Source organism: Podarcis filfolensis, assembly GCF_964270895.1.
Source record: "Podarcis filfolensis genome assembly, chromosome: 15".
In the NCBI taxonomy this organism is placed as follows: domain Eukaryota; kingdom Metazoa; phylum Chordata; class Lepidosauria; order Squamata; family Lacertidae; genus Podarcis; species Podarcis filfolensis.
The window spans coordinates 31190349-31204796 of NC_139618.1; the positions used below are offsets into that span (position 1 = coordinate 31190349).

A 14448-nucleotide genomic window follows, 5' to 3' on the forward strand; every position below is an offset into this window, starting at 1 on the left:
ACATGCAGCTGCTGGGTGACCTTGGGCTAGTCACACTTCTCTGAAGTCTCAGCCCCACTCACCTTTGTTGTGGGGGAGGAAGGGAAAGGATAATGTTAGCCGCTTTGAGACTCCTTCAGGTAGTGATAAAACGGGATATCAAATCCAAACTCTTAAGAGGAGTGCACCACTAAGAGGAGAAGAGAGACCCTGTGAGAGATTCGTTTCAAGGGCCAGAAACTGTGTTGTTCACAGATCTGTCTTTGGCACTGGAAGCCCAGCTAAGCTAGAGTATAAGGATTGTCTGTTATCATTGTAGGCTGGTATAGAACGTATGTGCTATACTGGAAGGCTATCTTATTTACATTTTCATACTGTTTGATTGTAAAAAAATAAAAGGTTCCCCAAAGGGAGACTGTCTCCATTGCTGTTACCCCAATACTGCAGGACGTTGTTCCTCCTGCCATACGTGAAACGAGGATTGGGCAATATCTGGTTTTCAACATTGTGACACATCACCAGCTAAACATCACAATATACTGATATATCACCACGTCTGAAATAAGGATGGAACTGTGTAGAGGCATCGGCTGGCATCATGGTTTTTCCCACATTCAGATTTTTGCATAGCACTCACACACATCATGATTCGCATTATATTGCCAGGCCAAAAAAACATGAAACGGATGTCACAATATGGACTTCAGACCGGTTTTGGTTTATATATCGAGCCCTACCTGAAAAAATGCAACCTGAAGCATCTGTAACCCGAGGTATGACTATACTTGTAAATTCAAATTTTTGCATTTCATTATGAATTAACATTTAGTCATTTCTGACTTGCATTTTATCTGATCTCTTGTGTTTTTATTCAAAAAAGATATAGGAGGCACTGTAAAGTGTACCTTCAAGGCACCTGCCTGGTGTCAATAGGAGACAACGCCCCACCTTTCAGCCTGAAGTGGTGCAGGCCATACTTCACCTCATTTCCGCAGGATGTGTGGACCAGGCCTACTTAAGAGTCCTGCCAAGTGGTGAGAAAAACCTTACTACACATCTGTTCCTCATCAGGAATCCCTGGAAGCAGGAGAGCAGTAAAAATCTCCATACTCTTTGGCAGGCCACTTCAGACAGGCAGCTTATGTATGCCAAATGCTTACATATCCACCAGGGTGTGTGTTAAGTTATTGCATGGTAAATGGGCATTTTGTATTCAGCCAATGTCACTTGTGAACACTTCAGCTAAGAAACGGAAGCACATCGGTCTGCAAGCAAATGTGCAATCCGATAATGATAGTTACCAGTCACAATTACAGGTGTGGGACGTGCAGTTGAAAAATAAAAAGAACGCGGCACAATTCCGTGCACTTTTACTCAGAAGCAAGCCACACACTATTCAATCGCCCCTACTCCCAAGAAACTGTAGAGGGTTGCAACCTTAAGCATTACTTGCAAAAAGCGATATAATCTTACACACAGGGCGCATGCACAAACATTAACCGGGACATGACGATCCAAAAATATTAAAGGAAATGCAGAAAAGCTGGTGTTCTGCTGCTGAACTGCTTATTGACCGCAGCATCAAGCAATGACTTGCATGTGTGAATGGACCAGCACAGACATAATTTAGTATTGCTCAATGTCAATGCCAAGAATGCTTATCAAAAGACACTTTTCTGGCTGAGAGATGTCAAACGGGCACATGGATTCATTAGCTGCTTTATTACGATTTCATTCTGCCCTTCCTCCAATGAGTTCAAAGCTGTGTGCTTGGCTCCCTCTTTTATCCTCACAACAACCTGGTGAGGTAGGTTATCCTGAGGGGTAAGTTACTGGCCCCAAGGTCACATAGTGAACTTCATGGTTGAGCCTGAATGCAAGAGCCACCTCTCAAGATAACAAGCTAGAGCAAGGATGGAGAACAGGCAGTCCCCCATCCCAGATGTTGCTGGACCACTTCTCACACTCATCCTTGACTACTGGCCACCCAGGCTGGGGCGGATGGGAGACCAATGGTATCTGGAGCACTAGAGGTTCCCCACCACCATGCTAAAGTATTGGGCACAAATATGGTGCAATGCAGCAACTGGAAAAACAGAGAAAGAGAACACAATAAATGTCTAGCACCTAACACCATAGAATCTGAAGAAGCATCAAATAGCCCAAACGACCGTAGCCCAGACAGAGTGTCTGCTTTGCAAGCAGCAAGTACCATGTTTGATTCCCAGCATCTCTAAATAGGGCTAAGATAGATCCCTCCCTAAAATCAGGGAGAGGTGCAACCAGTCGTTGCAGAGGAGGCAATACCGAGCTTGCTAGACCAATGGCCTGGCTTAGTGTAAGGAAAAGCTTTCTCTGTTCCCTTTGATGACCCTTTCAAACCAACAGCTGTGTAGCCTCTCCTGGTGCGAAGGGTTTATCTTCTATAAGTCACTTACTCTCCAGATGGCTAGCATTTTCACAAATGTGCCTATGTAGTTCACATCCCACCCCAAAGCAAAGCAACGAGTGGAGACTTACGGGGAGCAAGTAACAAACCACATCTGCGATCAGGGTTTAATTATTGCCAAGGAGAGAGGGAGAAACCTATCCAATTGGCTGTCAATGTGGCAAAGCAGCCAGGAACTGCCTCCACCTTATTCTGTTTCAAGCTGCTTTTTTTGTGTTTTTTGTTTAAGCGACATCTGAAAATAATCATGCTATTCAGCGAGATTAATAATGGCCTGCAGAATGCAGCGCAAACGTCAACATTCATGTAGCACAAAACAATGAAAAAGAACATGTTGGCTAAACTAGTATGACCTTTCGCAACGAGAGCCCACGCACATTTTGCTTTGCTGAGCTCAGGTAACGAAAAGCAGGCACAAGATCTGTCCACAACAAACCGGGTTTTCAATGGCAAAAGAAATATATACACATCGCTGACGATATAGGGTGGCGCAGTCATGTATAAATGAATGGGTTTCCCTACAATAAATGCGTCACTTTGGATTTTCCCCCCAGCAGTGAAGTCTATTAGATAGTGAGTCATTCTAACCCAGGGGTCACCAATATGGTGGTTTCCCATGGTGGACTACAACTCCCATCTTCCCTGGCTTTAGGCCATGCTGACTGGGGGTGATAGAAGTTGTAGTCCTACAACAGCTGGAAGGCCAGTGCTTGGCCATCCCTGCTGTAACAGTTCTTTACTTACTTTCAGCTCTTCCTTAACCTTCCTCCTATTGCCTGTGCCTCCCTTGACTACCTATATTTAATGGCTTTCAGTCAAGCACAGTAAATGATTGATTAATTGACTTCCTTTATCCCTTACAGAGGTCATGTCCACACCATACATTTAAAGCACTCTTATATCACTTATTTATAGTTGTCATCACAAAGTAGGGGTCATGTCATAGCTGTGAGTATGGGGGAAATCGATCAACGCTTTTTTAAAAACAGAAAAGCAAAAGTTCTTTAGGAAGGATTTGGGAAATAAACATCAGTTTGTACTTTGTGCAAAAGCTATGCATGCTTTGTTTAATGTGTTGCAAATTCCTTCGCTCATGTGAAATGTTTGAATCTGCTTACATAAAATAAAATTTAAAAATCACATTGTAAAAACAAGGGAATATCTATTTCAGCTAGCTTTCAGCACTCTCCTAAATAAATAAAATCTTTCAACTTGCTTTGTATAAGTTGGCATTTCTTTAATATGTGTGCATGTAAAAAAATGTTTCCTGGATTTTTGCAGACTTAAATTCACCCCAAATATAAGGCAGGGTATGTGTGTGTGTTGCAGACAGGTGCTATGAATTTCTGTGGGCTCACATATAAATAAAAACTTGCAATGGATTCCCATCAAGGTGCAATATAGAAGAGATTAGCAGTCCAGTCCTATACACGTCTCCTCAGAAGAAAGCTTGATTGCATTCAGTGGGACGGACTCTCAGGCAAGTATTTATACGGAATAGCAGATTCAGACTGCAATCGTATGCCCACTTACCTAAGAATAAGCCCCACTGAACTCATTGGAACTTACTTCTGAGTAGACATGTATAGGATCACACTGCAAGCTGCTACTCTGAAAGGTGCTCCCTGCTTTTGTTGCATTGAGAATGCATCTAACAAAAGCAAAAGATGAAGAGAAAGACAGTTGACATTTCCACAAACATTGCTTGGTTGCAGGGCGGGATTTAGGTTTGATGAGGCCCTAAGCTACTGAAGGTAATGGGGCCCTTTATATGCCCAGCTGTCCTTTGTCAACAACAAATTGTCGCTGTTTTTTGTGTTGAATATATGATACAGTATATGGTAATTTGGGACCGCGGGTGGCGCTGTGGGTTAAACCACAGTGCCTAGGACTTGCTGATCGAAAGGTTGGTGGTTCGAATCCCCGCGCGACGGGGTGAGCTCCTGTCGTTCGGTCCCAGCTCCTGCCCACCTAGCAGTTCGAAAGCACCCCTAAGTGCAAGTAGATAAATAGGGACCGCTTTCTAGCGGGAAGGTAAACGGCGTTTCCGTGTGCGGTGCTGGTGCTGGCTCGCCAGATGCAGCTTTGTCACGCTGGCCACGTGACCCAGAAGTGTCTTCGGACAGCGCCGGCTCCCGGCCTCTTGAGCGAGATGAGCGCGCAACCCTAGAGTCGGTCACGACTGGCCCTGACGGGCAGGGGTACCTTTACCTTTATATGGTAATTTATGGACCTAACAGGTATCTAAAGCCATTTGCACATAACAAAATATGTATTTTATCAAAGTAATTGTTGAACTGAAATACAATTAAGAAGAAGTGTATTAATAAAGGTAAAGGTACCCCTGACCAGTGGTCCAGTCACCGTTAACTCTGGGGTTGCACATTCATCTCGTTCTATAGGCCAAGGGAGCTGGTGTTTGTCCACAGACAGCTTACAGTTCATGTGGCCAGCATGACTAAGCCGCTTATGGCGAACCAGAGCAGCGCACGGAAACAGCGTTTACCTTCCCACTAGAGTGGTACCTATTTATCTACTTGCACTTGATGTGCTTTTGAACTCTTAGGTGGGCAGGAGCTGGGACCAAACAACGGGAGCTCACCCCGTCGTGGGGATTTGAACTGCCGACCTTCCGATCAGCAAGCCCGAGGCTCTGTGGTTTAGACCACAGCGCCACCCGCATCCCTAAGTTTATTAATAGTGAAATACAATTAAGAGGAAGTATATTAGTAGTGAAATAATTATTAAGCTCTAACTGTATGTAGGTTTTATTTGATTTGTTTTTTATCTTATATTTTGGAAATGTATATCCAGGGTGTTTTTTTTTATTTCAATTTGAGTGGGGCCCTAAGCTATAGCTTGTTTAGTTTATACATAAATCCAGCACTTCTTGGTTGTATCAGTTGATGGCACACTGTATTTGTTCTTGACACTTAAATTCACCACAGGGCTCCACGAAGCCCTCAGGGCAGATTACCAGACAACGTAAAACAGCCATGAAACCACAGTAAAGCTCGATCAAAAGCTATCAATTAAAAGCAAGATCCCCAAACCAGCACAATAAAACAGCTTCAGGTCATTAATAAACAGTCCACTTCTCTAGGCAAGCAAGCCCTTCCCAATTAAAATTAAACTCTGCTGCCAAACGCCTTCTGGAATTAAAATAAAAGTTTTGGGGTTTTTTTACAATTGTGAGGAAAAAATTTCAGATGAAACTCACCAGAAGTCAGTTCTCGCACCTCTCAGGTGGCCGCCATTTCCATCTGAAGAGAACAAGGGAGGTGTTCATGGTGAGTTCGGGCACAAAACATCCCTCAACTGGGGACCACAGCCTGCACCCGTTGCAGCCTCCTGATTCTAATTGATACTTTACTAATGTAATATAAAGCAGAGAGTCAAAAACAAGACCCTTGCTATATATTGTGTCATGTGCTGATTTAGCACCAGTTAGTATTATTTGCCGATCTCATTTGGAGTGAGACCAAACGAGTGAGAGCCTCGTTGCTGCAGCAGCCCATGCTGGAAAATAAGATACAGCTGCAAAAAGTATGTTTGATATTAGCAGCACCATTCTGCCTGCTCTCCTGAGCCGCTGCAGCAACAATGAGAGCCAGCCACTTACCTTACGCTTTAGAAGTTATCTTCCAAAAAACAAAGAAACATGTTCCTCAGAAAACAGGCTGTTGCTTTACCCTTCAGTTAGAAAAATACCTTCTTAACCCCTCTCAAAGCAACATGCTTAGATTTTTAGGATAAATCCACCCTTCTGAAGGTAGCCATATTGCAGGTTTAGGTAGAAGAGAGCAGTTTCTGTTTTACTTGCAAAAAGAGGCACATCCAGTCGTTTGACTGGACACACCTGTGCAATTTTTGCTCTCCCGGGTCACACATTACAGCTTGCCTGGGTTTCATTAATTGTCTTGTCAGCTAAGACCAAACAGCTGGGGAAAAGTCAACCACAATGAGATGAAATAGGGTACAACGAAGTGTGGTGTAACTTTTACTGTTGGACCAGGACCTGGGTTACAATCCTGACTCAACCTTGAAGCTCCCTAGATATCCAGATGAGTCAATCAGAGACATTTAGTAGCAGTAGTTGCAGTAGTATACTGACAATCTCACACCTTCAAAATACAAATTAAAACACAAAATGCATAATAAAAACATGAACAAAACAATCCCATAACCACTGCCCCTCCCACAAACAAATTTTAAAGGCTATTGAATGTTAATCAGCCAAAGGCACTCTCTCAACATAGTCTACCTCACAGGGTTGTTGTGAAAATAACATAAGTATGGAGGAAGCATGTATAACACCCCAATCTCCACTAACACTAATAATAATAATAATAATAATAATAATAATAATAATAATAATAATAATGCTTGATGGGTAAGAAAAGAGCTTTGATGGCTGACACAGAAATTAAACGGATGTAAGGTTTTGGTTGTGTTTAGAATAGATTTATGAAAGATTTAGAAAACTTATTGATTAGAATATTTGTGTGAGATTGTATGGGAAAAATATGAAATAACAGCTACAATCTTGCTTAAAATGTATATAGGAAGTGCAGTGTAAGCGATGGAAGTCAATCAATGAAATTTTATTATTGAGATATTTGTAAAATAAATTTGGAAGAAATTCTTCCAACTTTTCTTCTTCTTTTTCTTTTTCTTTCTTCTTTTCTTCCTTTTTTCTCTTTTGTTTTTTTTAATATACTGTATGTGTGCTTATCTGAAATATATATGTATGTATTTGCAATATTTTACTTATATTTTGCAATAATTACGGTATGTTAAATAAATTAATGTCAAAAAAATGGATTAAAGCCTATTGAAAAGCAGTTCAGAATCAGAGGCATTTGATTAGGAAACGTTAAGTTATATAAGAACATAAGAACAGCCTGCTGGATCAGATCAATCTAGTTCTCCCAGTTGCCAACTAGATGCCTGTGGGAAACCCACAAACAGAACACAAGAGCACCTTCCCCTTCTGTGGTTTCCAGCAACTGATATTCAGAAACATTGCTGTGTCCAACTGTGGAGGAAGAGCAATAAGTATCATGCCTAGTGGCCACTGATAGCCCCCTCCTCTATGAGTTCTCTGCCTTGACAGCAGGGATGGGGAACTTGTGGCCCTCCAGATGTTGTTGGACTTCAACTCCCAGCAGGCATAGGCAACAAAGCGCATGGACAAGGATGATGGGAGTTGGAGTCCAACAACCCTTGGAGAGCCACAGGTTGGCCACCCCTGGCCTACAGAAGGGAGCTGGGCTTGCTGAGATGCTTGCAGGTAAACATGCAGAGAGGGTGGGGCTCCGTGCATATTTCTGCACCAGCTCTATCAGCTGTGCTATGTAGGACAGCGATAATCGAGCTTACATGCTGTGTGTCCAAATGGATTTTTGCATGGCTGCCAAGTCTAGTCACAAGCTGGGAATTCTAGGAAAAAGGCAGCAGCTTGCTTCATCCTCCATTCTGCCGGCGCTGCCAATTACACACAGACAAAGAGAGATTTTGTTTCTTGTGGGTTTTTAAAATATATATATATATATTTAAAGCCAACCTCATGATTTCAAAAGTCCCTGCATTTCTGAGTATCTGGACACCCTGAGTTTTACGTATGTGTTCAAATCATCAGGCACACCCTACAGAAAACTCCCCCTTTGTTTTGTTTTTTTAACAAGCTGTTCCTTCAAGCTCCGTTTTGTATACACCTTTCACAATGGAAGAAAAGCTCGTGATCCTCCCTGGGCCACTGCAAACTGCAGGTGTGCACAGGAGGAAGGTGGCATCCTGATTTTAATCAGGGTCATGGCGAGGGGCAAATGTTTAAAGGCCCCACTCCCTCACGCTCTGCTCCCAATCCAGACTGAGCCCAACCCTACCAGCTAGTTTGTGAATGAATGAAAAATCAACGACACATAACCAAGCCTATGTGTAAACAATACGAATGTCACATCTAGACAGGTCAGTCACTGTGCTAAGCATCTCATCTTTAGGAGTGTTATTGGATCATTTGCAGTGTTTCGCAAACTTGTGTCTCCAGCTGTTTTTGGACTACAACTCCCATCATTCTTAGCTAGCAGGACCATTGGTCAGAGATTATGGGAATGCGGGTGGTGCTGTGGGTTAAACCACAGAGCCTAGGACTTGCCGATCAGAAGGTCGGCGGTTCGGATCCCCGTGACGGGGTGAGCTCCCGTTGCTCGGTCCCAGCTCCTGCCAATCTAGCAGTTCGAAAGCACGTCAAAGTGCAAGTAGATAAATAGGTACCGCTCCGGCGGGAAGGTAAACGGCATTTCCGTGCGCTGCTCTGGTTCGCCAGAAGCGGCTTAGTCATGCTGGCCACATAACCCGGAAGCTGTACGCCGGCTCCCTCGGCCATTAAAGCGAGATGAGCGTCACAACCCCAGAGTCGGCCACGACTGGACCTAATGGTCAGGGGTCTCTTTACCTTTACCTTTTTATGGGAACTGTAGTCCAGAAGCAGCTGGAGCAGAAGTTTGGGAAACACTGATTTGGTGCTTGAGTGAGAACCTTTGGCTCTCCAGATGTTGCTGAACTACTATTTCCATCATACCTGCTGGGACTGATCAGATCTGCAGTTCAGCAACATCTGGAAGGCCAAAGGTTCCTCGCACTTGATTTTCTGGCTCTTAATGTAGAGGAAAGTCAGCGGGAGTGTCTTTCCTTTGAGGGAGTTATTTACCCATTGCAGCTCTTGTTGAGTTGCAGTGATAAATCCAGAGCTGTGATGGGAAACCTCCTCTGAAGATGAGCAAGTTCAGCTGTGTGCCTCTGCACTGTAGGACCAAATGAATGATCTAACTGCACACAACAGAAATCATGACACACACCCTGCCACCCAGGAGAGGTTCACTGGAAGGAAGGCTGGAGCAGTCAAGCATGTAGACAGGCAGTGGGGCGGCTTCCCCAGAGAATGGGAGCCTTTAATTATTTAATTAAGCACTTTACTTGTGGCCTGGAGTTGACAGACTCAGCAATGTTCTGCCAAAATCTGAGGCACCAGATGCTAATTTCTACTCCTCTCCCCTCCACCTCTTGCCACACAACACATCCTGTTTCTTCTTCCCCTAGCAACAGGCAGTATCCCCAGTCCCCCTCCCTGAAAACCCTATATAGTTCTGCCTTCAGAGCACTTCAGTGAGCATGCTCAGTTGTGACAGAACACTCTGTTTTGGGATGGAAAACTAGAAAGGGCCAGGAGGCCTCACCCTGGGCTGTGTTTGCTTGGTTCCAGCTTCCCCTGATTGTCCGTCCTTCTGGCATCCTTCTGGCGGGGGAGGGGGGCAAGGTGCCCCATCCCTACATATTTTATTCAAGTTGGCACCGCTGCCATGTATGTTTACTTGGAATTATGATTGTGTGCAGCAGGGCTTAAGGTAACGGTAAAGGGACCCCTGACCATTAGGTCCAGTTGTGACCGTCTCTGGGGTTGTGGCGCTCATCTCGCTTTACTGGCCGAGGGAGCCGGTGTACAGCTTCCAGGTCATGTGGCCAGCATGACTAAGCCGCTTCTGGCGAACCAGAGCAGCACATGGAAACACCATTTACCTTCCCGCCAGAGCAGTACCTATTTATCTACTTGCACTTTGACATGCTTTCAAACTGCTAGGTTGGCAGAAGCTGGGACCGAGCAATGGGAGCTCACCCCGTCACGGGGATTCGAACCGCCGACCTTCTGATCGGCAAGTCCCACAGCGCCACCCGCGTCCCTGCAACAGGGCTTACTCCCATTTAATGTGTATATTTAGGATTGCAGCCTTAAGGAATTTTAATTGTAGGAGGACCAGATTGCAATGTTAATGATGCAGCATTTGGGATTATGGGAGGAAGGAACACAATGTATATATGGAGATAGCGTATACTGAATCAGACCCATGAACCACTGAGATCACTACTATACATCCGGACTGATTGTAGCTCTCTAGGGCAAAGCAACCTTTTTTGGCTCCCACGGGTCAACTTTGACAGGTGGGTGGGAAATTCCACCTGACAATCACATGATGTCATTATAACATCTGGGTTTTCCTAAGTGTCTGACCGTCACCTGGCTGTTGGGTGCTTGGGAACCACAGCATAAGGGGTGTTGTCACCCTCATGCTTAGTACTTACTCTGGGAAGAGTCTAGGGACCAAAACATTGGCAGGATTTTAAAAAACTCTCGCAATGTAGTGAGCACTATGGTAAAAATTGAGTTTTAAGAGAATATTTTACAATGCTGTTGGAAAAGAATATCTTGGGAAACCATGGAGGGAAGTCCTGGGATTCAGAGAATCCTATGTGTAGAATGTCTAAGATTTACCATATGTGTGATAATTGTTAAAAGCAAAAATGAAGACACACACACACACACACCAAACATTAGGAGGACACCAGATTGGGGAGGGGTGTTTTAACTAGGGGTGCCAAAGCATGCTCCCCCCCAAAAAAAATAAAAGTCAATGCATCCAGAACATACCCATTTATTGACAGGAAGGAAATGCTCCAACAGCCACACAAAATATAACCTCCAATCTTACAAAACCATAAACAAAATGTCTTAAAAAGGCAATATAAAACAATCCCTATGAAACGTATGTACACTTAGTTCAACGGTCTTTTGAGAGTTTAGACGCGACCAGCTTCCTGGAATTTCTTCAGCAGGGGTTCGTCTACCCGGAGGGCGAAGGTCAGGGTGCATTTCTGATAGTACTGGGAGTCGCGCTCCAGGTGGTCGATCACATCCGAGAGGAGGTGGGCTCGCTCCACGGTGCATCCAGGAGCGTCGTAGCCGAGGGCGGTGAAGTGCACATGGAGGTGGAAGTAGGAGGGCTGGTAGTGCAGGTAAACTCGCAGCTGAGCCCCACCAATGCCAAAGCGCTTCACTATGGCTTCCTGGAGGGAGGGGGAAAAATGCTTGAAACCAGCAAGAGCCAACCTTTTCTTCAACTGCACCACAAATCATGGCAACATTATGAGATGCTCGTCTGCATTTCACACACCAGTCCAAATACTTTCAAAAGTGGCCATTACATCAGCACAAAGCAGAAGAGTAAAAAGTGGTCTCATAAAGACTCTGGCCCCAGGAAATCTGTTGAGCTAAAAGTCCAGGGCAAATGAAAGCAGACTCAGCTTAGCGCTTAAAGGTAAAGGTAAAGGAACCCCTGACCATTAGGTCCAGTCGTGACCGACTCTGGGGTTGCAGCGCTCATCTTGCTTTACTGGCCGAGGGAGCCGGCGTACAGCTACCGGGTCATGTGGCCAGCATGACTAAGCCGCTTCTGGTGAAACCAGAGCAGCGCACGGAAACGCCGTTTACCTTCCCACCGGAGCGGTACCTATTTATCTACTTGCACTTTGATGTGCTTTTGAACTGCTAGATTGGCAGGAGCAGGGACTGAGCAACGGGAGCTCACCCTATTACGGGGATTCGAACCGCCGACCTTCTGATCGGCAAGTCCTAGGCTCTGTGGTTTAACCCACAGCGCCACCCGCATCCCAATTTGGCACTTAGAAGACATCTAACTTTGGCCTCCGGCCACACCCATCACAGGTGTATGGCCTGCAGCAGGTTGCCCAGAAGGGATTGCGGTCCTTGTGCTGAAATGTTTCCCACCCCTGGTGCATCACTTTGGCAGGAACAAGAGACAGAGCCCTTTTGGTGGTGGCCCCAGATGTAGGGAATGCTCTTCTTAGGAAGGCAACCAGATGTTGGGGGAACACTCCCAGACATTGCCAGACTCCAACTCCCACAATCCCTCACCATGGGCCACACTGGCTGGGGCTGTGGGAGAGCCACAGGTCCCTTTTCCTTGATCTAGATCCTTTCCCCACACCTGGTATTGTACGTGCAGGTTGCATTTTATGTGTGCGGAAGTTTCACACACACAAACTCACTCATTGTCTCCCTGATACTCAGTAGAAGTACGAAGCAGGAAAACCCTGCAACAGACGCATCACGTGGGGCTCCTTCTGTTCTGCTCATCTGTTTTAATTCTTATTTCCCTTTGGCTACCTCAATAACAAGGCCCACTGGGTTGAGAGCATGGTGGGTGGAAAAGATGGATTGCTGGCATCTTTCCCTAAACAGGGACCTTGCTTGGCTTTTATTGCGTTCCATTCCAACTTTTATCACACTGGAGGGTTTGGCGAGTTACAGGCTCCCATTACCGGAAAGTGTAATCAAAGCTATAAACAGAGGCACTGAACTTGTCAGATCCCCTTCAGAAACACCAGGGCTCTTATTTTGCTTGAGAATGCAGCGAGTCTTGGCCCAGTCTCAGACTTCATCTCCTGGGAACTGTGTTGCAATTCTAGTCCGAATTCTTCCAGGGGGTAAAGATGGGGGTGGGAGGAGAATAACTACCCACATTGGTTTTACTTCCCTGACCCTAACTATGCATTTTACTTGGAAGTAAATCCTACCGAATTCAAGAAGGGAATCGATTCACACTTGACCCCACCCCCAAAAAAGGTTAGAGGCGGCACAATGGGGCAGGGAACACAAATAGCTCAGTGCATAGCAAAGGCCATCAAGCAAAAACCATTTTTGTCTGCCTCCAAGCGGAGGCAGCGTATGTCAGCTGACCCCTACGAAAACTCGATTTGAAGCTATCTTAGTTACCCCCTTGGAAAAGATCAGGAAAAAGAGGGAGGGAAAGTGAGAGAAAAGCAGTGCATTCCAAAATAAACACTCCATGGACGATCTCATTGACTCTGGGAGGGGCAAACTCTGTTCCAGCTGAGGATCCCCATTCCAGCTTATTCCCCCAGAATGAGCCAAAGAGGAACTGCGTCTTTTTCGCTCTACAGTCAGATAACCCTGACACCATCTTCATATTATTATTATTATTATTATTATTATTATTATTATTATTATTATTATTTTATACCCCGCCCATCTGGCTGGGTTTCCCCATGCACTCTGGGCGGCTCCAAATCGAATATTAAAAAAAAATGCAGCATTAGACATTAATAACTTCCCTAAACAGGGCTGCCTTCAGATGGCTTCTAAAAGTCAGATAATTGTTTATTTCTTTGACATCTGATGGGAGGGCGTTCCACAGGGTGGGCACCACTACCAAGAAGGCCCTCTGCCTGGTTCCCTGTAACCTCACTTCTTGCAATGAGGGAACTACCAGAAGGCCCTTGGCGCTGGATCTCAGTGTCCAGGCTGAACGGTGGGGGTGGAGACGCTCCTTCATGTAGCGTTCTGTAAAGTAAAAACCTTTTTTCTTTTCTTTTCTTTTTGAGGGGTTTGTGTGTCATGAAACCATCACTCTGTGAGAAAACCTATATATGTAAAGGATGTATAAATAAAACCTTGGCTTTACAGTGAGATGATAGGAACAGACATATAAAGGAGGCAGTTTTCTGCACACAGGGATCGCTAGAAATAGCCTAAGGGGGTGGGGCGGGGGGGGCAAAGGTGCTGTCAAACTGGCCAACAGAGCAGAAAAATAAATACAGTAATGGTGTGACTTAAGGCTACAACCCTCTGCTTACTTGCAGCCAATAACTCCCACTTTTACATGTAAATTAATTTGTTTGGCACATACCCTTTATGCCCCATAGATTAATTTATGTGTAAAAGTGGAAAGGAGTGGCTGAAAGTCTCCAGCACACAAAGGACTGTGGGGAAGAAGGAAGGAGACAGAGAGGAGTTTGCACCTCTGCTACTTAGCTAGGTACATCTCTGGAAGGAAGCCTGCCTTTTATGTAAAGAACTCTCCTATGTACAAAGCGTCTCCTAGCATGACAGTCTAGGGTAACTGCTATCATGAAAGATAATCCCTTGAATGGGACATCAGTTCTCTGATTTGCCTTGGAGATTGTCCTCTACGACAACAACCTACAGGAAACTGATCATGTTGCTCTATTCCTGGGATGCAGAACCTGCCCTGTCGACGTTTCAACTTTGCATAGAAATGTTGTAAAGTAGAGCTCCTGCATGTCTTAGCATTTTGGTCCCACGCTCCACCCCAGCATACACAGCGAGAAGTCTTGTTCAGATG

At 45.0% G+C, this 14448-nt stretch overlaps 1 protein-coding gene across 2 annotated transcripts in view; it reads right to left on the reverse strand.

Moving 5' to 3' along the window:
* Positions 1-10901: 10901 nt before the first annotated feature.
* DCPS (decapping enzyme, scavenger) overlaps positions 10902-14448 on the reverse strand; it is a 64972-nt gene continuing 61425 nt past the window's right edge. For both annotated transcript variants that reach the window (XR_014542121.1, XM_083589013.1), the window contains one exon: positions 10902-11329. Coding sequence is in view for 1 of the 2 variants with exons in the window: in XM_083589013.1 (XP_083445139.1) it covers positions 11063-11329 (267 nt within the window). In the remaining variant the exon portion in view is untranslated. The remainder of the gene's footprint in view (positions 11330-14448) is intronic.